This window comes from Python bivittatus, unplaced genomic scaffold (assembly GCF_059951505.1).
Source record: "Python bivittatus isolate LINGU-HERP-01145 unplaced genomic scaffold, Pbiv_v1 ctg000440_np1212, whole genome shotgun sequence".
Classification (NCBI taxonomy): domain Eukaryota; kingdom Metazoa; phylum Chordata; class Lepidosauria; order Squamata; family Pythonidae; genus Python; species Python bivittatus.
In genome coordinates this window covers 4,337,710-4,362,327 of record NW_028277063.1, presented here as the reverse complement: position 1 = coordinate 4,362,327, position 24,618 = coordinate 4,337,710, and the positions used below count along the sequence as shown (strand labels likewise).

Sequence of the window (24,618 nt, the reverse complement as noted above, 5' to 3'; positions counted from 1 at the left end):
AAGGCAAACAAGAGAACTACAGATTTATAGTCAAATCTGTTGTATTCTGCTCTCTTCCCCATGGATCTATGCTGGATATGAATGATAACAAAAATAGTCAATATTCCATCTTCTGCTAATGTATTCCCATTCATTTCAGTGAGACACAAGAAAACGTCTTAAACAGTCGTGGCCCTTGGATCAAAACTTTTTCTCTCCTGCTTTGGTCAGCTCAGTGCCCATCATCCATCTACTTGCTCTATGGCCAACTCTGAGGAATGGATGGGGAGGAAGGATGGATGGATTGGGGAGGAAGGAAAGAAAGTAAGATTATCCCAGCACCACATTAAAAATCTCAGTCTAAACATCTGCTCCCCAAAGCTTGATGCATATCAGAGCTATGAAAAATCCTGACACAAACAGCTGCTACCCAAGCTGGTGGATGGTAGCAACATAGGCTGAAGGTCAGAGAGGTGAGAGCTGAGATTGGATTTGCAGCTGGGAGCTCAGATTAATATGACACAGTTCCATCACTAATCTTGTTTTATGCCAGTGACATGGGGGGAGGGGGTAGATGCAAACAGATTGGGCTGTAGCCACTTCACAGTTTTTACTCCTCTCCTATCAGCCTGGACCTCAAAGCACTGACACACAGTCTTCATTTGGGTGCCAATAATGTGACAGGATGTCAAGAACTCCTCATCAGCCAATATAAGCAGATGACAAATTCAAGTGATAAGGCATTCTCCTTAAGCCTAAAATATCCTCTCATGGGTCTCTAATCTCTGGGCCTAGGGCACATTTTAGACTGAAATGTGAAGGTTACCCCCAGATTGGGGCAGAGGTCAAATATGCATTATTTTGTCATCATTCTCTACTAAGTGACCTAACGTCTACCTGTGGCTACTCCCATTCTGCTGATGTCCTCTATCTTGACCAGCCAACCTTTGGCTAAGATCTCATCCCAATTTTGCTTCTAGTGTTTCTAGTCACATAATAATAGCTATCTGTACTTCATTCACCTTTAACATCACAGCTTATTCCCTTCCTTCTTCCCTAGGGAGGAATACTTGGTGTACCTTGAAGGGCAAAATCTGGAGATCCAATGATAGAAATATAAGTTGTCAGTCATCATCATCATCATCATCATCTTATCATATGTTCATGTGTATGGGGAAGGATCCTACCTGTATTTTTTTTCTGATGCCTCAGATTTGGGCTACCTCTTACACCAATAACTGGCTATTAATTATATGATCCAACATATTTCTTTATTACATCTAGAACTTACCTTTCCTTTAAGGAGTTCAAGGCTCATCTCTCCTCATTCCACCACACACTTTATTATCACATCAACCTTGTAAGGTTGGCTGAAAGAAAGCAAGCAGCCCAAACTCTTTAAGGAAGCTTAATAACCAAATAGGGATTTGAACCCAGGTCTCCTCAGTTATACTCTGATTTGATCCATGTACTAGTATCAGTTCTAAATTTCTTAGGGAAACTTTTGTCCCAGTTCTTTTGTCCATCATACAAGAAGGGATCTGGTTCATTTCTTGACCAAAGCCATGTCCCGCTCTAACTTGTGACAACTCTGAAACCTATGCTGTGTAAACGCTACTTTAAATGTCACAAATGAAAATACACAAGACTAGCTTAACCTTTGAATAAAAGGGGCATTTGTACTGGGCAGCTGATAGCCACTCTCTTGAGGTTCACATGTAGGGGATGAAGGGATGGAGCTGGGAAACAGAAGAGTGCCAACTAAAAGATGAAGCCTCCTGAAGCCCAATGGAGGAAGAATGGTGCCCAGTCAACCTAGGGGTAAGTTGGGGAAAAGTAGAAGTGAAAATGGCAACAATTAAAGCCAACCAGAAAGCACTCAGTCCCCTTGATTCCCAGCCCCTAACTTACTTTGGGGACCCAGAGAAAAAAGTAACACTAACACTTCCAATCAAACCCTAAAAACTGATACCCATCACTACACAGAGGCTGTGAACAGCCAATTTCTTGCATCTCTGCTGCTCATGTTCTCCCGAGTGTTCATGTTCTCCAAGCCACTTTACTTCTTTGCTCCAACAACCTCCCATATAACAATATTAGGGTTGTCTAGCATTTATGCAAAGGTGAAAGTGAACTTCGTCCAGTTTGCAAAGGGGAAGTGGCGAAATGTATTGATCAGGCCCTTGTCCAGCCCAAACACCTAGCACCTGGGAGCACCAAAGGAAGGTAAAGCCTTATGGGAGCTCTTCTTCTCCTCTTTTAATCTTTCAGGTAAACTGAGTTTGAAGAATGCTTGTGAACGAACTGAGGAAAGATACAGATGCTTAAGAAAAAGGATACAGCAAACTGTATCTCAGCTCCAAGAAGCTTCATGAACACTTGAAAACAATTAAGGTTTACTGGAAATGGGCCGTGGAAACAAGCAGGGATTTGCTCTGTCTCTGTTCTGTGTTAGCACTAAATCCATCACTGGCCAACTGATCAGCATCCACACAGAGTAATTTGTTTGAAATAGGTGATTCATAAATGACCCCTCATCCTGGCCTGCCTCAGGCTCAAAAGTCAACACTCACACACTCTGCTATCTTAGAGAGCCAGTTCTTTCTCAGCAATATCAGTGCCCCTATGACAACCACCCACAGCAGTCTATTGTCACCTCATTCATTCCTTTGAGGGAATTCTGGCAGAAGGAATGGAGACTTCAAGAGAGATGATCCAATCCCACTCTCTACTGTCCATTACTGGAATTGCAAGCCTGCAACAGCACTGCCTTTGGGTTTCTTTTTTAGATATGACAGACTCTTGTAAAGCTAACTCAGTCCTGTGACATCTGAACAAGTAAGAAACATTGTACACTACACATCCAAGCATTTTGTTGTAGACTTGTTCAGTTACTTCTAACACTTTGTGACCCAACAGATATTTCACCCAGACTGTAAGTCGGTAACTGCTTCTTTGAATTCTTTAAGTTTATCCAGGCATTAAAGAAATGTATGAAATGTGATCCTGAGTTACAACTGCATATATCCCTGTGACTGGGGCATCTCACTTTTACAGTTCACGAGGAACGTTAGATCCACTCCTGTGCTGCATAAATTCAAAGCATCATTAGATGGCAGCAAAGAGTTGCAGAATTCTGTATCCCTTTGCTGCCTTCTAATGATTGTCTGGATTTTTGCTGCCAGATATAATAAAGATACCTAAAAGCATATGGTTCAGTGTAGAGTTCCCTACTCTAGGTGTATTGGACTTCAGCTCCCAGGATGTCCATATAACACTTTCTGAGGGGCCAAGCATCAGATTAGCGTCTGTATCTTTGCCATCCTAATACAACAGGTAAGATTAAGAGTGACTGCTAAAGCCTTACCTGGCAAACTATTTTCCTTGTAATCCTAAAAAGGGCTGCTCAGAAGGATTGTTACCAAATTCTTATTTGGGAGAGGTGGTTTCTCTTAAATGAAACAAATACATGTAAACCAATAAACAATTCTCCCTATCTGGCATTCAACTTCTTCTAAGTGGCAATTAAGTACCTAAGTGAGATAACAGACAATTTTCTGCTGGCTTTACAAAGATTGCTGCACCTACTAATTAGTAAGAGGTCCTTAAGTGAATTACCAGGTAAGGATACAAGAAACAGCCTGCTCCTCCCTTCCTTGTCTGCTTCTGAGGCCAGCAAAATAACTTTCTACCAGCACAGCCAAATGGCTGTGTTAAAGGGCAAACCTTCCATCAGCAGAAAAGATGCCAGCAAGAAATGTTCTGCCCTGATAACCAAGCCCTATTCTGCACTAGCTACAAAGCCAGCAAATGGGGCCACCCTTAGTTTTAACACAGGAGGAGTCAAAGAAAGCCCTGGCTTTGCTTCCCCAATTGCTCTCCCTAATATGTGGGGATGATGTGGGACAAGTGGAGGCAGGTACTTGGAATGGCAGTTTAGCCACCAACCAAATGGTCAGACGACAGGAGCAGAAGGTCTCCGCGACACTCACCTGTCAAATGAGCTATTTCGGAACATGGGTCTAGCGCTGTTCTGAAATAGAGCTAAACCCATGTCCGAAAGCAGGCCGTGTCACAGATCACAGGCCTGCTGAGCAATGCAGGGTGACACAAGGGAGGGAGCAAGTGATAATGAGCAAGCTCTGTCCTTGACTGATCCTGCAAGGGGATAGCAGCTCTGGCTGCAATGGCCACGACCAGCAGCCTCCAGAAAGAGCCTGTGAAGTAGACAAAACATGGTGCTCCTTCCCCAACAGTGATAGTTCTTTTTGGTGAAAACAGCAGCAACCCTACACAGGTAATCCTCGCTTAACAATGGTAATTGGGATCAGGAACGCCGTTACTATATGATGCGGTCGTAAAGCACAATGTCACATGACTTACTACGGCAGGTGCAGCAGTTCCAGTGGCCGTCTTTAGGCGAATCCCGCGCAGTCGCAGAGTCCCACAGTCACGTGGTTGCCATTTGCAACCTCCTGCTGGCTTCGCCTGTCAGAAGCCAGCAGTGAAGGTCGCAAATGGCGATCATGTGACTGTGGGACACTGCAATGTCGTAACTGTGAGCCAGTTGCCAAGCACCCAAATCGCAACCATGTGACTGTGGGGATGCTGCGACGACTGTAACTACAAGGAACAGTCGTAAGTCCCCTCATTCAGCACCGTTGTAACTTTGAACGGCCGCTGAACAAATGGTCGCTGAATGAGGACTACCTGTAACGCGCTCACTGGGAGCAGAACCAACAACTGGAAGTGCCTGTCTCTTTCTCGGGGGTGAAACTCAACTTTGTACTTTGTGTTCAATTTGGTAAACACACGTCTAGCGCTCGCACTCAACCTGGGTATAAAAGTGATGACATGTGCTCAGTCGTGTCCACGGCAACCGTTGTGTCCAGAGAAAAGGAAAAGCGCTATTTTAAAACCAGAACAGCTAAAGATGGTTTTAAGGCATCTCAGCCAAAGGTGGGGATGAGATAAAGGCAATGTCACACCGATGTGGCATCTAAAAGTAGTTCCCTGGTGAGTGGTCACGGAGACATGAGCTCGATGTCTCTGGCAGGCCTACTATACCTGGCCTGCAAATTTCCAGCTGACCACAAGATGGCAGCAAGGAGACAGCTCTAACTCAATGTTTTTCAACCTGGGCAACTTTAAGAGGTGTGGATTTCAACTCCCAGAATTCCCCAGCCGGCATATTCTGGGAACTGAACTCCACGCACCTTAGTGGCCCAGGGTGGAAAACCCTGCCCTTTGCCGCATCTCCTGATGAGCAGGATTTTTGCAGCCCGTATACGGTAGGCAGACTCCATTGGGTTGCTTTTGGTTCACTCATCCTGATTGACAGTTACGCAAGGAAGGCGGAACTCGAAAGGTGACGCTTAGATGTTCGGAGTTCATAAACGTACAAATCTTAGACACCGCCAACCTCTGGACTAGATTGGAAAATCATTTGTCTTTCCTGGACAGAAACAAAACTCAGAATAGCTTAGAATAACTGGAAACGAAATACAGTAGCAACAGCAGGAGTTGGTGCAGTTTGGATCGGAATGAAAAAAATCCTTCCGCAGTCAATTGAATAATTTCTCTATACATTTGCTATATCTTTGTTGAGACGCGCACAGAATGGAACGGCTCAAAGTACAGCGTCGACTGCAAAGCCACGAAAATGATCGGGTGGGCCATTGTAAGATTTTATTGCAATACTCCGCTGTCAATATCGTGCCGAGGATGCCTATTGGCTGCTACGAGTGTACATGTAAATTAGGAGGACGTCCTCCCATTTCTATTGGCTCCTTCTCCTAGCTGTCAGGTGGTTGCTCTCCATATTCTTCTTTCCTATTGGCTACGCTTTTCATGAGGGGAGGAATGTTCCTTTCAGTATAGAACCAGGCTGCCGAAGGAAGGCATAGCTGTTGAAGCCCCGAAGAAAGGAGACAAGGAGAAACTGGGGTTCCCTTTGGCCCTGTTTGGGGGCACTCTGGTCGTCATGGAGGACGGTATCTATGGTAGGGCCCCCTAAGACTTTTCCATTGGGAAGCTTAAATAGGGGAGGGAAATGGGCAGATAGTGCCATTACGAGACCCGCCCAGTAACTACAATGGGAAAAAGAGTGGGTGGACTGAGCCATTCAGTACCAGTTGCATAGGGGGCGGGGCCGATCCTTACAAAGAGGGGTGAGGCTGGAGTAAACCATGCGAAATAAAAGGGGGATGCATGGATGGGCCATTCCCTCGTAAGGAAAGGGGGGGGGAATCAAGATTTTATCCATTTAATGACAGTCATCTGACGCGTTCCATCCACTAAGATATACCATTACGCGAATCGGGTAGGGGGTGGAATTTTTAGGCTGTACCATGACGGGGAGGGGAGAGGTTGGAATGCACCATTGTCTAGGAAAGCTGTGACTTCCAGTTAGGTAAAATGGGAGTCTATTCAAGCGGCTCTGGAAAGAGGCCGGGGGGATATTGCCGACCTATTGAGAGAATTGATGAGACAAGCCGCTTCGGCCTGATGGCTGGAAGCGAGGCTCTAAAAAACACCGTTACAATTTAAATAGGAGGCTTGTACTATCCCTCGGGGAAGGGAAGGGGCAATTGTGTGTGGTTGGACCCAACCATGCTGCGAGGGGAAGGGGGGGAATTGTCTAAATAAGTCATAGACTCTCATCCTGTAGGGGTTTTTTTCCCCACATGTTACCCCTGCTAATAATGCTACACCTTGTTAGTTTATTAATATTATTTAATTTAAATGTTTGCGAGCTATCATGGGAGCCCAGTTCTTGGTTTAAAAAGGTGTCTAGGCATAATTTGTTACAATCATTATTAATAAGGCGAATTAGCATTTATATTATGTTTCAGAGTATTCCAGATTTTTATTGCCTCGGGGTTCCTTATGTTTGTAATAAAATTAATTAAAGAACACCCTTTTCCTCTTTGGTATGAATGAAAGTTTTTATAGCCCAGAAAGATTTTGGTCATTATCCCCACCCCCCACCCCGCCGCATTGCTTTTACCAAAAAAAAAAAAAAAGCATAAGAATTACTCAGAGGACCTATGCCCACACCTGCAAGCTGTCTTCCATATAATTTACTGTTTTGGGTGTGCCTCTGAGCTGGAAGGTGGACATCCTAGAGGAAGTGGCTTGTGCAAAGTTTTTTTTATTATTTTATATCTCTTGAAGGGCTTTCCTTCAAGAAGCCCAATGCAACATAGCTGATTCTCTGCTCCTCATCCCATTTCCTGCTTGTAACAACCCTGTGACATAGGCTGTGCTGTTGTTAGTGCCTCAAAGGCACCGTTGAGCATCTGGGCTGTGCAAAGATCAACGTTCAGTTTCTTGACAACTCGGTCCCTCTTACACACACTTCGTAAATGAATGTGAAATAACCACTTCAAAGCTTGCATCTGCTAACAAGATTGGAATTGTATTAAGTCGGTCGTAAGTCCTTGTGGGAAGGAGGAGTGCGCTGTAAACATAACACGGACGATGAAAGAGTGATAATAAGCATTTATACAACATTGAAGATCAGCATTGTATGGACTTGTCAGTCCCAAAGCAGAGAGGATAGATTCCGACTGAATGGTAGGAAAGATTGTGGCTGGAGCGGTTAATGAAACCAATGATCTAACAAGGCCGGGGGCTCCCCTTTGCTGGATGTGTTTAGACAATGGCTAAACAGCCATCTGTCAGGTACGCTTTCATTTGGATCTGGTTATAGACCAGTGTTTCTCAACCTCAACAATTTTAAGATGTGTGGACCACCTCCCCATGCTGGCTGGGGAATTCTGGGAGGTGAAGTCCACACATCTTAAGGTTCCTGAGGTTGAGAAACACTAGAGAGTTGGGGAGATGACCCTAAGGGAAATAGGCAAGATTATTCTATAAGCTAATAGGGTTGAACCATTCCTTAAGCCCTGGGAAGCAAGATAGCATTGGGAAGAGACTCTGGCAGGCTCCTCCCTCGTTCTCTGGGATATAAAAGGGAGAAGAGGTAAAACACAGCCAGGCTTGCAAGTTTCTGTTATTATAGCCTATCTCTATAAAGAATAGTTGTAGACTTTCTGTGGAATCTGTTTCTGATCTAGTCTACCTTGAAGGGCTGATCCTGCCTGAGCAGGGAGTCGAAGTCTAATACACATATGTCCCCTTGTGATTATGCAACCCTGTCGTAAGTTGCTGAAATGGAGGCATGAAGATGCATGTCAGCTTTTTGGAGAAGGTGCCTCTGGCTTTCTCTGATTTGGTGCCCTCTTCCTGGCTATGGTTTCTATTGCCGAATGATCAAAATGACAAGAAGAGTATATTCTTCAATCCACTTTCTTCCTTCCATCGCAGTGCCTCCAGACCTGACACCAGAGGAGAGGCTAGAGTTGGAGAACATCCGGCGACGGAAACAGGAGCTCCTGGTGGAAATCCAACGCTTGCGAGATGAACTCAGTGAAGCCATGAATGAGGTGGAGGGGCTGGAGGCCAATGAAGGAAGGTGAGGGATTCCCTTCTCCCTAGAGAGACTTCAGTATTGTCTGGTGACTGCTTCCTTATCATTACATCATGGTTTCAAGAGAGGTCTTTCTCAGACTGTTCCAGTCTTCTCCAAACACATTGAGTCCCTGAGTCATCTCAGAATATGCCAGTTCTAATTATCTACTGTTTCCTTGACTTCTGAGATTTTCCTCCCATATATAATACATGAAATGCAGCCTAAAGTATTTTTGAAATCTCTAAAATCTGAGTGCCTATGTTTTTTTAAGGATGCCCCTGATTATTGAGCAACAGATTTTATATAAATAGTATTACAAGTAGTCCATGTTTAGTGCCCACAGTTGGGACCAGCAATTTGGTTGTTAAGTGAAGCAGTTGCTAAGTAAAACCACGACTGTGCTTACAATCTTACTTCAGCTTTCCCTTTGCTTAACAGACCTGTGACGGTCGTAAATGCAAGGATTGGTCGTAAAGTTACTTTTTCATCACCATTGTAACTGCAAATGGTCACTGTACGAGGCAGTCACTAAACAAGGACTACTTGTATCTTAAGCTTTCTGTTCTTACTTTGGAGATAGAAGGAATGCCTTTGTAAAGACAGTGCCTAGTATAGTATATAGTCATATACAGTTTTAACTGATGGAAGTTGGTTATTCAAATCAAGATCCATGTAAGTCATTGACAAAAAGTTATTTTATTGGATTGCAGCCTTAACTGAAGGGAATACTAGGCTGAACCTCTTCCCTTGCCTTGCAGGAACCATTTGTTGTTTGTGAAGCAGGCAGCTTTCTCTATTATGGCTGGGGGAACTGCATTAAGGGCTACTTGTATTATGTCATGAGAACAATGGGGTATTGTGAGGTGGCATCATTCTTGGGAGAAAGAAAATAAATGATTGCTAGAAAGGAGCTGTTTATTTTAAACAGCACCCACAAAATCTATATTATATGGAGAAGAGAAATCTTCTCCCATTTTGTATCCTCTTCCTTTTAAAAATGTGTTTTTATTTGCATCAGTGCCAAGAACAAGTTAGGATTTGGCTGCTTATGCCCAGGACTATTTAAATCTAACTTTAAACGGTTTGTCCTTCTCCTCGTTTACATTCTTTTTCTAGCTGCTCATTTTACCTTCCTTTTCCATTTATTTAAAATATATATTTTCCATTTTATTTATTTTATTTATTTATTTATTTATTGAATTTTTCAACCACCCATCTCCCCCCAATGGGGGAACTCTGTACATTCACAGTAAAATGTATATTTTAAATAAACAAAAGACAAAGTTCTGGATAAAAAGTGACAGCGAGGGCATGCTTAGGATCTAGTGAAGCCAGAAGCATTTACAGTAGTCCTTGGTTAACGACCACTTGTTCAGTGAACGTTTAAAGTTACAGCAGCACTGAACAAATGGTACTTATGCCTGGGCCCCATTGTCACAAGATCAAAACTTGAGCACTTGGCAGCCTGCCTGCCTGCCTGCACTTATGACCGCAGGGGCACGTCAACTCCCCCCATCCACCTATCTCCCCCCTGCCACCTCTGCCCTTATGACCGCCTTGTACAGCAGCACTTAGCCTTCAGCAGTCTCAGCCAGCCGCCGCCACCATGGGCCTCTACTTCAGACCCAGTGCTGCTGCTGCTGCCACTGAGGAGTGCCACCTCAAGCCCTGCACCGTGGCCAGCCATGCCAGCACCATAGTGCAAAGCCCCCACCATCCTCCACTCTGCCAGCCCTGCTGCACCCAGCTGACCTTCACTGTCTTTTTCCTCCCACTGCTAACAGGCATGTTCAGCCTGGCCCTATGCAGGGCAGTCGCTGGCCGCACCAGGCCTTCTTCCCAAGGCCATGGGTGCTGTTGTCCAAATCATGTGTGTCCTTCTCACAATGCTTGGGAAAGCCGGCGCTGGGGACGAAGGAGGGGCCCAGGGGCAGCAGTGGCTGGCTGAGGCTGCTGAAGGTCCTGGGCCCCTATTTCAGCACCAGCACCGCCACCACCACTGAGTGCCATTGTGCAGAGTGGCCAGAAAGGGAAGAGATGCAGGGGAGATAGGCAGGTGGGGGGAGTTCAAGAGAAGGCAGTCCCTTACCTTGCCAAGGCTCAGGGCTGGGAGGGACCAAGCCAGGAGTGGCTTGGATCAGGTGGGTCTTCACCTAATGACTGGTGAGATTCAGTTAAAGGTGGTAACGGGAATTGCCAGGATTTCCATCCCTAGTGAAAGTCATGTGACATCACGCTTTACGACCGCATCACTTAGCAACGGAAATTCTGGTCCCAATTACCATCGTTAACCAAGGACTACCTGTATGTGTGTTCAAAAGTCTGCGTGAGTTTAAAACGTTGCAGTCCCTTTCTTTAAGAGTCAAAGGTGTGATTCTTTGTCTTGGACAGTAAAACTCTACAGAGAAACCGGAAGATGGGGATGGGGCGTAAGAAGTTCAACATGGATCCCAAAAAAGTAAGTGGGTGATGGGTTTGCATGTTACGATAACTGAAGATTTGTTCAAGGGAAAACAAATGTTTCCCGATGAGACAGGAATTGTTGGGAATGAGAAATCACCGTTTTTTTCCAGACCTGATCAGGGTGGAATTATATAATTGAAGGGCAGGAAACCCATCTCTGAGATTTCAGAGTTAAATGTATTTTGGAGGGTGGGAACATACTTGTACTCAGATTCCTATGCCTGTTCTGCACTTCTTGACTTCATCATCTTTTCCAGGGAATACAGTTCCTGGTGGAAAATGAACTACTGCGCTCCACACCCGAGGACATTGCTCGCTTCCTCTACAAAGGGGAAGGCCTCAACAAGACAGCCATTGGGGACTACCTTGGTGAGAGGTGAGCAAGAGTGGCAGTGATGGGAGGAGCAGACGAGAGTCAGAAAGATGCAGCCCTTGATAACCCAGTGCAGATTAAATTATGGCGCTTCCTGGGACACTGGAAAAGAACATAACACTAAAGTGTGATAGATTAAATTTATTCAGAAGGAGAGTGTGTTGCCAGTGAGAGAAGACCCAGTCTGGACTTTTTAGAGTGAGACCTAAGCAGGTTAAGGAGAAGGTGAACGTGAGGGAAAAAAGTAGGGTAATCCTTTCGTTGATGGGGATGCCAGGAATAACTGTTCCTTCAAAGGGGCAGGATTAACACAAACTCTCTTAACCTTTTATTCAGGGAGGAGTTTAATATTGCTGTGCTCCACGCCTTTGTTGATTTGCATGAATTTACTGACCTCAACCTAGTGCAAGCGCTCAGGTGAGTCTGGAAATCCTCAGCCATCTCCTGTATTAGAGCCCTTGTTTGCTACAGGAGTTTTCCAACCTTTTGGCTGCAGTACCTCCCCTTCCGATGCTGACAGGGGAAGTAATAGCAAGAATTTACTAAGTTTCTCCTGCTAAAGGAAAGCAGAGCTTGCCAGATGGCAACTCATTTGTTCCTGCCTCTCCCAACCCAGGGCCCTCTAGATGGGTGGGCATCAATTCCCACAATCCTTCCTTTAATTTTGTAGGAGGGAAAATGCCACCCTTTGGCATTTGTCCCATTCATTATCCCAAACCAGGATTTGCTCTTGGGTTTTCTACATCACCATACACCATTTCTTAACTATCTCATGATATCTTTCTATACAAGTGGGTGGGGATCCTTTGGCCTTCCAGATTTTGCTAAACTGTAACTCCCAACTGCATAGTGGTGTGTTCGCTATGGCTGGGAACGTTGTAGGTTATCCACCCCAGGTACACAGAATAATGATAATGATAAAGATAATAATTTATTAAATTTATATGCCGCCTGATTCCCAACAACTCTGGGTGGCTTACAATTGTTAAAACATCTAAAAACAAAGGACAGTAGAAGAAAACAAAAACAGAAAAACGGCGCAAGGCAAAAGAACAACGATGGTAGGACAATAAGCCCAGCAGGGAACAGAAAGAAAGAAAGGGGCATCTCTCCGAATGCAGGATGCAGAGCCTAAATTTGAATTTGTTTTCTAATCGTGCAATATTTGTACTTTGAAATGGATTTAGAGATGCTGGCAGGAAAATTGGAGTGGTTGCTCGTTTTGAGGAGCACTTCGGTCTTTGCTAGATATAGGGAGCGCTTAAAATCATATACATAGTGATGAAAGAGGAGAGAAAGACACAGGATGCAAAAGATCCCAGATACGAAATCATCTTGTGTAATGGGATCTGTGCTAGTTTTCAAAATAAAGAATATATCCAATATTTCAGAATAGACAACTGTGTCTTTATTCATGGCTTCCCATTCCCCTTTGCAGGCAGTTCCTGTGGAGTTTTCGATTACCAGGAGAAGCCCAGAAAATTGATCGTATGATGGAAGCCTTTGCCCAGCGGTACTGCCTGTGCAACCCAGGGGTCTTTCAGTCTACAGGTAGAGCATTTCCTGAGAAAGAGAATGGGGGTCTCTTTAGATGTGAACTACAGACTTTCTCTGGGTTAACGAAGAATGCTGGCAGTACTTGGGTTAGATTCTGAATGTTGAGTACAAGGACGTTTCTGCCATTTATTCCCTTCATTCTTAAACTGGGGACTACCTGTAGTTATAGCTGTTCTTTGAGTCACAGTACCTGTTTGTCGGAATCATAAGAGCTAAGTATTCTAAAAACTACTTGTTAGGAATAGCTTGTGTAGAATAAGGTGAGACTATGAGACTATATTACATATATGAAGGTGATAGGAGTGTTATGTTTGAATATTTCCTTTTCTTTTTTAAAAAAATTACCTAAGCACATTAGAAAAAAGCTTAGCCTAGTGTTCTTTCCCTGAAGTGTTTATGTTGCTTCATGCAGGAAGTATTTCTAAAATATTTTCTCTTGTCGCCTGTTAGGCCTTCAAGTTAGTCCAGACAAGAAGCACAACTATGAGTACTAGCTCTGTTTTTTATTATAAGGTTACATTAACATAATCTTGCAAGTCTGAAAGTATTTCTCCCCTCCTTTACTTTTACTCTCCAGAAAACTAGGGAGGGTTCTTTCTGAAATGCTTCCCATGTCCCTTCGGCTTCTATGGGCTGAGGTATCTTTTGCATGGCGGTTCTCTAGGCTGTGGCTCTTCCTCCTGTCTCCTAAGGTCTTTCCCACATACCATTACATAGCAGCCTGAAATGATCCTGTCCAAATGCTCTCGCCTCCTGTGTAATAAGCATACTCTTAGCACTCAGAGCAGCCCAAAAGATGCAGGAATCACAAAACAATGAGCCGCAGTTTATTCACTACTCTGCAATTCCATAGTTTACGTTCCATCAGGTATTTTTCCTATAGTAACGATTTAATTCTCTGATGAGGATTTATAACCAGAAAAGCCTATACATCACATCTATTCAGATGCATAGAAATAAACACTGAAATACTTTCTTATTGGTTTCCCCTTCCTCCCCCAGATACGTGTTACGTCCTCTCTTTCGCAGTGATCATGCTCAACACCAGCCTTCACAATCCCAATGTCCGAGACAAGCCCACAGTTGAGAGGTTCATCACTATGAACCGTGGTATCAATGACGGGGGGGACTTGCCGGAGGAGTTGCTGCGGGTGAGGAACTAGCCAAGTGAATGCAAGGCCTGTTTTTCAGCTAGATGGATTCTGTGTGCTATTGCTGTGACTGCAATTTCTTGCACATTCATTTTAAATATTTTGCTTTTGTTTGTAAGTGCATTTTCTGTATTATTTTGTCCTCTCCATTGTATATTCAACCAAGCATGGTATCAGTGCTGTGGAAACTCAAACATGCCATCTTTTATCCTTGCCAAGATGGAAAAGGGTGTGGTCTGCCTATAACTCCTCTCCTTCCTCCCCTCCCCCTAGAATCTGTATGACAGCATCCGTAATGAGCCCTTCAAGATCCCAGAGGACGATGGGAACGACTTGACACACACATTTTTTAACCCTGATCGCGAGGGCTGGCTCCTCAAGCTGGGTGAGAGGCGCGCCCCCTGTTTCCCCTTAAACACTATGGCCTTTTCTCCTGTCCCCCATTACCCTTCCCCCGCCCTCTCCCACCACCACTACCCCACGATCTTTGCACGTCTCTGCACTCTCCTCTCTTCCCCCCCACCTGTTGTGTCATTTAAAGCATGACCTCTCTCTTCATCAGATCAAAGGGATCCTCCTGAAATCCACCCTGATGTCCCTCCCTTTCCCATTAACCAAAGATATATATAACCCATGGGGATCCATTGAACTGCAGAGATCTTCCTTTTCTCCCCACCTCCCGGTTCCACACTGAGGTGGATCTTCTCTGACAGATGATGAGAGGGGTCTGCTGGGATTTTTGTGGATTGCCTTTAAAAGCAGGCAAGTAACTGAAACCCCAGTGTCAGGCCACTGAAAGCCCTATCTCTGGCGTCTGACGTTTCGCCATTATTGCTTGTACCTTTTCAAACCTATTGGATGCATCTGTAAGTTGGGGGGTCGGGGGGTTAAAACAATGAAATTTTCCAGGATGCTGAGACTTAAATCTGGATTCATATTCAGATTGTGCAATCCTTACTTTTCCACTCTTCTAAACAGATTTAGGACAATAAGCAGGATTACTACCAATGTAACCTCTGTCATAAAACAATTCCATTAGTGTAGATAAAAACACGCATTGTAGGATAATTCTGTACTCTCAGGCTGCTTTGTAAGCCAGAGGGAAAGAATTCCTTCCTGGACAAGGAGATGCGGCTCTATGATGTCATTGTTATCTTGAAGCAAAGTGGGATAGTACTCTTGACAAGAGTCAGGCATGAAGTAGGTAGGCTTTGGGACCCTCAGGGAATCTTCCTGTCAATCCAAAGTAGGCCAGAAGCATATGATCCCAAGCAGGCAAAGCTCACACAGTGACCAGGAATGTAAACTCAGAACCAGCCAGAAGAAATCCATAGGTGTGTCCTTATGCCAGAAATAGTAGCTTGGACTGAGGAACAATCCTGGAGTCAAAGATTTTATAAATCCTTGGGATCGGCTGTTTTAAGTGACTGGGCAAGCTGGCAATGTGGTCTGAGAGGTGCTTGGGAACCTTAACATTCAGTCTTCCTTGGAAACACGTGGTGGCAAGGTGGGAGTCTGATCACTGAGTCCTGGTTCCTTACAAGGAGCCTGAGGTGAGAGTCGTAGCAGTGCCTTATCTTGCTGTTCCATGATCTGGTTAGAACTTCAGTGAGGGCAGACATTCCAGTGTGTCCTTTTGCTCTCACGGCAAATCTTAGACCTCAGAGCAGAGAACAAGGTGAGGGTAGAAGGATACAAACGGAGGTGCTTTCACACTTGCTGGTTAAAGAAACCAAGCTATGGCCACTAAGTTCTTCCTCCAAGGATGTGGCTGTTTCCTGTCACATCACCCTTTCCTGCACTCTTGAGTTTGATAGAGCACCACTACAATGTAGCGTTTGCTGTAGGCAAAATATTATTACAGGCCTTTGGTTGCCAAACTCTGACGTAGAGCAAGGCAGATGGACAGTAAAGGGAAGAGGAAGGATCGTGTGGCCCAAACGACATGTCTTCAAGGTGGAGGAGATGAGAGAAAAATAGCACTATTTGAGCAAGGGAAAAAAATACAGCTTAGCCCAGTCACTTTCCTCACAGAGGAATTAAATGAACAGTTAATGAATTTTGAAGAGCCGTGCTTGGAATCTGAATTCCTGGCTTGACTGGGATGCAGCTGGCTGGACAGGCCACAGCCCTTGATGATGTCATACACCTACCTGTAGAGACCAGGGATTGGCAAACTTTTACTACAATCAGTTTTGCCTCCCTGTGGAGGCTAGTATGTAGCAAAATTGGTTGTATCATGGTTTGCAAATGTCACCTAAACTTCTAGAGATAGGATTTCCTGTAATTTGTCAAAGGCTTAGAAGGCTTTATCATTTAGCAAAGTTATGCCTGTCCCTTTTATACCCATCCCCATAAAATTTAACACCTTCCTCCCTCTGCCTGTCCCATTCCCCAGTCCCTTTGCCCCCAAATGCCTATGTCTGTGTTGGAGGATTTTTGATTTGACCATGTACTTCTACCTTATGTTGATGTAACTTGTTCTCCTTTCTCTCTCTTCCTCTCTCTCTCTCTCTCTCTTTTTCTCTTCCTCTCTCTTTCTCACACCCATTTTCTCTATCCTGACTCCCTGGTCCCTACCTTTTTTTCTCTCTCTTTGCTCCCCTCTTTCCCCACCACTGCTACCCTGCCCCCCTCTCTCCTCCACCATCCCACGGCGCGGACTACATTTGTTCTACTGTCTGAATACTGCCCCCAAACCAGGAGGTAGGTGAGAGGAGGGGGCCTTTTGCTTTGCAGCTGAAAGCTGGTTTGCCTGGGGCATTTTGGAGTGGAAAGGGGTCGGGGTTGGGGGTTAGGGCATGGAGGGGTTGGAAATGTTGTAATACTGGATGTGACTGGGTTCAGTCGGTACAAGGTGAATGTGGAGGAGATGTAAGGAGCTAGCATTCTCTTCATCCCCAGAATGGTACACGTCTTGATGCAGGGGCGAGCACCCATTTTCTGTTGAGAATTATATCATTCCCTCGATGATCATCTGTTTGGGACCATTTGCTCATTAGAGGGCGGGGCTGCAGCAAAAGCAGTGGGTGGGGGCACCCATTCTCTCTTTTTGACATCCCCTGTCCCCCTCTCTTTCTGACACTTTCCCTTCTCTCTCAATCTGTTCCCCCCCCTCCCATTGCAGCAAGCTACCAGGTAATAGACACAGCTGTTGACAGAGGTCTGAATTGATCATGCTTACAGCTTTAGGGCAGGGCTGCATACAGTGAGGCTGTGGTGCCACTGGAAGGGAAGGGTAAACAATTGGGGGACTTTTTTTAATGGATTGGGAGGCTGAGCAAGTTTCATGGGGGGGGATGAGAAAGTTTCATCTCCCAAAGGCTTTGCACTAACTCCCCTACCTATTTTGCTATTTTCAGCCCTATTACCACCATATTTTAACAGTGGAGTTGTAGGTATTTTGAGAGGTACGCATGTAGATTGTGGATTGTCCACAATCTACATGTCATAAATAGTCCACCTGTCTTAATAGATTACTCTTTAGAAAACAGGCTTACCCTTTTTTCCCATATTAAAGCAAGCGAGAGAGAGAGAAGGTGCCTGCAACAGAGCATAGATTCCTTGTACTTTATAATACTCATGCAGAGTGCGAGATGCAATCTCTTTATTGAGAGGCAACATGTTACTGAATGTCAGCCTTCAAGCTGTCCTTCTTAGCTTCCCAGAAGTATCTGCCTGGCAATTGTCGGAAGCAGCAGAAGACTGGGTTACATGGATTTTTGGTGTGTTCTTAAGTTCCTGGAAGAGTATTTTTGGATCTCATAGCTTTGTCCATTTCCACAAGAGAGGCTAATACTCTCTTTGAAGTTAACTTACTGTAAGGAATTGGGGACCGCAAAAACAAGAAGAGTTGGAATCCTTATCCAGTGATAAGCCAGACCTGCACCCATGCATCCGTACGGATTAGCTTTGCCTCAAGCTGGGAATGACTGTTGGCTTTGCAAATGCAGCTGGCAACAGATCTGAACTTGTATCTTGCTTCAAGCCTATAGCAGTTGCTTGCTTTGCATGCTGAAAGCCCTCCTTTTTCTGAAAATGGGGGTTGAGTTTTATTCAGAAGAATTGAGCGCTTATGCAAAAGCTGCTTCCCTTTGGAGTTGAGAACTTTGTTCGGAGAGGCATTGGAAGCTAGACGTTTCTCCCAGACTCCTCCACAGTGACCTTGCTTAAAGGAGATTTGCTCCTGAGACACAGCTATGCTTTGTTGGAACAGCTTGTCTGAAGTGAGGAGTGTATTTGCTTTGGAGTGTCAATTTATGCTCAATGGTAGCCCTGATACTTAGTTGCTAAAACACATGTGCAGATTGATGACAAATTAAAGCTACCGCCACTATTACAAGCTTCAGGACAGCCTTACAAACGTCTGCATAGAACGGATCTGGAATTGTATCCATTCTCATTTTTGCATTAAAAAAAACAGGGGACAGTAATTGGAAAACCTTAATGCTCATAAAATAAATCCACTGTTGGAAAAGGTACTATTTTGCAAACTCCTGGAATCATTTCCAGCTGTGTTTAATTACTTTGATTCATTTTGTGCTCTTTTCGTCTTGTTCTTCCTTTCTCCCCCCCCCCCGCCCCCTTTTTGGTCTTACGTTGTTTCTGAACTCTTTGTTGCATTGGCTTTCTTCATAAGCATGGCTTCCTGCCCCAAAGTATGAAGGTAGAGAAAGATTAGCGACCAAACTACAAATACACTGAAAATAAGGACTGATTCCCCTTCTTGTTTTCAGGAGGACGGGTGAAGACATGGAAGCGACGCTGGTTCATCTTGACTGACAACTGCCTCTATTACTTTGAATACACCACAGTTAGTACAGTTTCCCTCTCCCACCCATCCTGCACTCCCCCTATTAGCAACTGGGAATCTAGGAGTCCTAGGGTTTGCAATTGAGGGCCCACAATGGCCCACGTTGGGCAGGAAGGATCTTGACAACAGTATGGTAATCCAGGAAAAGTATCCCAACTTGAAGTAGAAAAGCTGCTTAAGAAAGAGTACTTTTTTCAAGACGTGTGGGCAGAAAGAGGGCAGGGTACAACAAACTGCTCCCCTAAGCTCTGCAAGATCAACGGCCAGTCCACAACTGCTACCCCCATGTTTTGTACGGTTGTAACCAAAATCAAAAGTAACCCAAATGCAGGATCACCAGTGCTATTCCAAGTCCTACGACCAAGTGCTAAAATAAATGAGTACATAGAACAGTGTTTCTCAACCCTGGCAACTTTAAGATACGTGGACGTCGACTCCCCAAAGATATGTGGGAGTTGACGTCCACATATCTTAAAGTTGCCAAGGTTGAGAAACACTGACGTAGAAGGTAGGAAGAGACTGCCACCTGGTCTGTTACATTGGTGAAGAGCTAATTTCTTTGGGTTAAAACTCTAATTCTGCTTTGTTAAATCTATATCATCTGAACTCATCAGATATGATTATCCACACCCTTGATTTTACCTTCACAACTGCCTTGCGAGGGAATTCAGGCTAAGAAATAAGCATTTAGTGAGTTTCATGGGGGAGTGGGGGATGTGTCCAACACTCAAACTGTTTCATCACAACAGTACTCCTTCCTCAAACTCCAGAAAGGGTCTATCTAACACAGTCTTTCCCAAACGTCTGCCTTCCAGATACATTGAGAGTTCACCTCTGAGAATTTCCAGTTAGCCATTAGCTTACTGGTTAAAACTTCTGGGAACTCTAATCCCAAATGAGGGAAGACTCATTAAGCCTTGCCCTCCAAGAGATTTCCTGGAACAGATGCTTTCATTACCCTCAGCCCCACCTACCCAGATTGTTGGGCCTGCCCTGTTTCATTCATATTTTTAAAATCCATTTCTAGGACAAAGAACCAAGAGGCATCATCCCACTGGAAAACCTAAGCATCCGGGAAGTAGAAGACCCACGGAAACCAGTAAGTGGTGTCGCATTATGATCACTTACAGCGTTGCCAGAGTGACTGCTCGCTGGACGTGATTCGTGGTCGGCCTTGATCGTCCGTCCTCGGACCAACTTTCCGCAGCTCATGCTTGGACAGGCAGGCAAATGCAGCAAGCCTTAAAGGCACTGGTTGGGCAGAGAGTTGGCAAAAGCTTTTTAAAAAAAATTCTGGCCACTTTCAACAGAGATAATTTGCGTGCTTAATTTACCTCTGTAGCCTTTTATATTAACAATCTCATTTCTGCTGGATTTCTAAGGGGTTTTTACAGCTATCTAGTAATGTTTGAACTGAAGATTTTTTTCCCCCCCATTTCCAGAGAGGCATCACAGGCTCTGGCATCTTAACAGTCAGCAAAGCGCTTATATTATGCCTGTTAAACTTTTTGTTGTTTTTTCTTTTGTTTTTATTCCGTGCTTTTTGATTTTATCGTAAGCTGCTCTTCGCCGTCATAAAAGAAAACTATAGCGATTGAACTGAACAAAGATTGAAATCTTACGCAGGTCTACCTGGGAGTAAGGACTATTGGACTCAGTCTTACTCTGAATAGAAATCATAAGACTGCAGAATCACTGTACAAGTAAACCCTCGCTTGACTAATAGTGGGGAAGGATATTACATCTGACTGGAATTTTATGCATGCACAAAATAGCAAATAGGATTTTACACATGTCCAGAAGCAAACAGATTTTGTCTGTCGCATCCTAAGTCTGCTAACTGAGGTCTGTTAAATCAAAGGCTTATTATATATGAAAGAGTAATAAAACTAAAGAGATATTACCTGATGCATATTTCTGGAAAGAGAATTCCAGAATCAAGATGCTACCACCAAAGAGATCCTATGGCCAGTTATTAGTTGACAAGCCTGTATAGACTGATGCAACCTTGACTTCCTTGAAATTATGGGGTTAACATTAGTCAGGTCCAGGCACTGAAAAAAATAATTGATAGGTTGGGTGAGGGGCTGGATTCTATCGCAACTTCCCCCCAGGTTTGCTGACCTAATGCCGTCAGCAGACGTTCCTCTGCCTTGCAATCCACTTTTCCTGTTTTCCCTTCTCTGTACTCTCAGATCTTCTGGAAGGCATTTTCATAAGCCCTTTGCAAAAGCCTCTCCTTTTAAAGGGTTTCTCTTCCTTTCATCACTGTTTTATTTTATTTTTTTTAGAATTGTTTTGAACTCTACATTCCCAATAACAAGGGCCAGCTAATCAAGGCCTGCAAGACTGAAGCGGATGGACGTGTGGTTGAAGGGAATCATATGGTCTACCGCATCTCGGCGCCTACACAGGAAGAAAAGGATGAGTGGATTAAATCTATCAAGTGAGGATAAGACATTATTTCTTTTGCAGAAATCCTGATTCCCAGTTCTAGCTCCTGAGATACCCTTCCACTTTGAATTTTGAGACTTTATTTAGCAGAAAGCAGCAGTTTTGACTTCTCTGGACATTAACCCAAACTCTAGTGCAGGAAATTCACAATATCTTATGACTTGGCCTCCCCCCAAATCTTGAAATTTCCCTAGAATTTGGCAATCCTACTTTGAGACTTAATAATATTTGGGGGATATTCTAAAAAAAAATGCTAATGCTATTCAATATTGGAAGACATAGGCATTGTTTTAGGGATTTTTTTTCCTGTTTTTTATCTTGTCTGTCCTTCTCAGCTGATACTTGTCATGTAGAGATATTATTAAATTAGAGAGATTTTTTTCTGTCCAGGAAACTTTTGGTTACATAGTTCAGGAATGAAGAAACTGAATTCTTAATATAGTTCTTGGAGATCTGGAAGCCAGACAAAGAGGAAGAAAAAGATGATTTGATAATCTAATAGAAGGGGTACAATTACATAGTGTATTGCTGGGAAGGCTAAATTAAGGGGCCAAGTTTTAATCTTTCCACAGAGCAGAAACTGCTGCTGATTAATAATGGTTAAATGTTTCACTCAGCATTTTGAATAGGACATAAATTCACAGTGGGATTCTCTGAAGACTTAGAGCTAATTAAACAAGAATCTAAAATTGTAGAAGTGCCATTTCTCTGCAGTCGCAAAGAGAGGCCAGTAGGTGGGTAGGGCAACATCTATGATCAAAAATCACAAAAATCAAAATATTATAGCCCATAAAGCTTAGATATGTCCAATTTGCTGCCTTTAAAAATGACTTAGTAAATCACCTGTTGTAATCCTTAGTCAAAACTTTCTCATCTTAATCTGTTGGCCTGAGAGGCTGAATTTCCTCACTGCACTGTAATCTTTTAGCTTCCCTAAAGAGCATGCCTTTTGTTGTGACCTGAATATGTAAACAAATATGTATAGATATACCCTTTACTTCCTCTCCTCCCTGTTCCACTTTCTCCGCTTCCTTGTTAAGCACATGTTTATGGCACTGATGTGATCCAATTTAGTTGAATTCAGTATGTGCGTATCACACAACGGATGGAGCTAGTAGGTCCAGAGTTAACTGGGTTCAGACAATACGCTAAGCTCAGCTAAAAGGTTGGCTCAGTATGTTGTGGGAGCCCAACCACTCTCTTAGCACCCTTTGTGAAGAAAAGCCATAAGATGGTATATTTTCAGGTCATAGCTTGTCATATGAACACAGAAATTCTCTTAGATCAAACTAGTTTTAGAGTGCAGCGTGTTATATGAACACAGCCATTAACTTAATGGCTAAGCAGGATTTGGAATTTGTTCTTCCAAATCTACCTACCCCCCAGGTTTAAGTGGGGGCAAAGCAGAACACAAGAAATCCCGTTCCCTCTTTGTACCTGGCTTCTGGCTTAACGTTCCATATCACTCTTTTTCTCAGGGCTGCTGTAAGCGTGGATCCTTTTTACGAGATGTTGGCTGCCCGCAAGAAACGGATCTCGGTGAAGCAGAAACAGGAGCAGGCATGAGGTGGGGATTCTCTAGTCCCCCTCCTTTCCCCTTGCTGTACGTCCTCCTGTATCCTCTCTTGGACCTGCTGACAAGCCCACCTGGGTTGAACTCCATGAAACCACCCATTCCTATTGTGGGACCACCACACTACTTGGCCAGTCTGATGGCATGTCAGCCTCCCCACTGCCCCACTCGTCTCTCCAGAGCTTTCTCTAGCCCTGTTGGGCTTTGCCAGTGGGGCTTGAGCCTGGGAACTGCCACAGGGTGGCAATTTCAGGGAATGGATGCATCGTTTGTGTTTTGGGGCAGCTTCTCCAGTGAGTTATCTTCAGCCTTCATCAGACAGAGGCAGATGGTTTTGAAGCATCTCAGCTAACTCACCCCACCGTGACTCGGGGGCAACAAACTTTGATCACGTTAAAGGAACATTTCCTACTTGATTGGACTTTTTGTTCTGCTTCCCAACATAACAGCTGGTCTGCATGTCTGAGAAGAAAAAAATGGAAAGCCCCCTTCAGACTATTAGCAGTTTAGAGTGTGGGGAAGCCCATGTTTCCACTCATCGGCTACAGAAAAACAGCACCTTGCAACCTAAACCAAGCACATCAGGGAGTAAGCTAGCATGTCTTTCGAACTGCTAGTTTTTCTGTGTTTCAGGATCATTCAAGTCATTTAATTTCCCCAAGCTGCTTCCTGATGCCGATGGTCACGGGAGCATTTTTCACATGCTTTTTCCTGTAGGCTGCCCCTTGGAGCTTATTGCCAAACCAGCTACACTGTGCATCCAAGAAAGCAGTATTCTGGGCCTGGCGCACTACGTAATGTTTGTATCTACCCTGTTCCCCATTATTCAGTCTTACAAAAGGAAGCAAATACACCAACACCCAGCAGGGGGCAGCAGAGAGCCAGACGGCCAAAGCACGCACACTGACACAACATGGAACACTATCGGTTGCCTCCAGCAGGAATGGCTGACACATTTGTAACTGACAGCTGTTAATTCTTCATGTTTCGGCAGAGAGGTCATGACCCCCAAATTCCCTTTCCTGCCACCTCCCAGAAACTGAATCCCTCCCCCCAGTTATTTGTGGAGTCATTAGAGCATTGCCTCTACAACCAGTTCTCCCCCCCCCCGCCCTTTCTTCCCTGAAGTGTAGCAGCAACATACTTGGGGCTTCCTTCTGAAGTTAATCCAATGTATTTTTGGTGGCTTAGCGAGGAATTCAATTAAGCGGACTGCCACCGTCATGTTATAACATGATCATTAGGACATTCCCTTGTTCCAATAGGCAGGAGTGGGTGATGGCAGTTCTGTTCACGTAGAACTGAAGAAAGAATCGCCTTTCTGCGTTGTCTTTTTCAGATTCAGATTTTTTTTAAGTTCTGGAAACAGAATTCTCTTCAGTCACAATAAGCCGTTATGCAATCGGGATGGTTAAGAGACTCTCTCCCCCATTTTTTCCAGAACCCGTCGATACTTGCACATTCAGGTTATAAGATCAGAGAACAATAAGTAAGGAAAAGAGAACGATCTTACACATTGAAAGAAGAATTAGTCCCTGTACCTCCTATCCGGATAGCTCTAATGCCTGCAGACAGGTCCCCAGCACTCCCAGTCCACACACTGCCTTTTTGTGTGTGTGCGAAGAAATTCGGAGATAGCTGTGTTAAGTTCCACTTGTCATACTTTTCACTTTCAAGAACCTGCCCCTTAAGATTTAAGAAGTGTGCTCTTCCTGGTGGTGACCTCACCTCACTGGACAGGCCTTTTGAGGCCCTCTCCTACTCAAGTGAGTGGGATAT

At 44.3% G+C, this 24,618-nt stretch overlaps 1 protein-coding gene and 1 long non-coding RNA gene across 2 annotated transcripts; one reads left to right on the top strand and one right to left on the bottom strand.

The window, feature by feature from the left end:
• Positions 1-5,844: 5,844 nt before the first annotated feature.
• CYTH2 (cytohesin 2) lies at positions 5,845-22,884 on the top strand. The gene is made up of 12 exons (XM_007439964.4): positions 5,845-5,981; positions 8,311-8,458; positions 10,847-10,913; positions 11,176-11,294; positions 11,628-11,708; positions 12,730-12,842; positions 13,851-13,999; positions 14,273-14,384; positions 18,736-18,812; positions 19,840-19,911; positions 21,104-21,258; positions 22,745-22,884. Exons 1-12 carry the CDS (start codon positions 5,963-5,965, stop codon positions 22,830-22,832), a joined length of 1,200 nt encoding a protein of 399 aa, XP_007440026.1. The 5' UTR covers positions 5,845-5,962; the 3' UTR covers positions 22,833-22,884.
• Positions 15,300-21,110, bottom strand: LOC112542163 (uncharacterized). Its single transcript, XR_003086001.2, has 3 exons — positions 20,717-21,110; positions 19,941-20,063; positions 15,300-16,152 (listed from the first exon to the last, which is right to left on the bottom strand). It is a non-coding gene; the product is annotated as an uncharacterized LOC112542163 (long non-coding RNA).
• Positions 22,885-24,618: the final 1,734 nt, after the last annotated feature.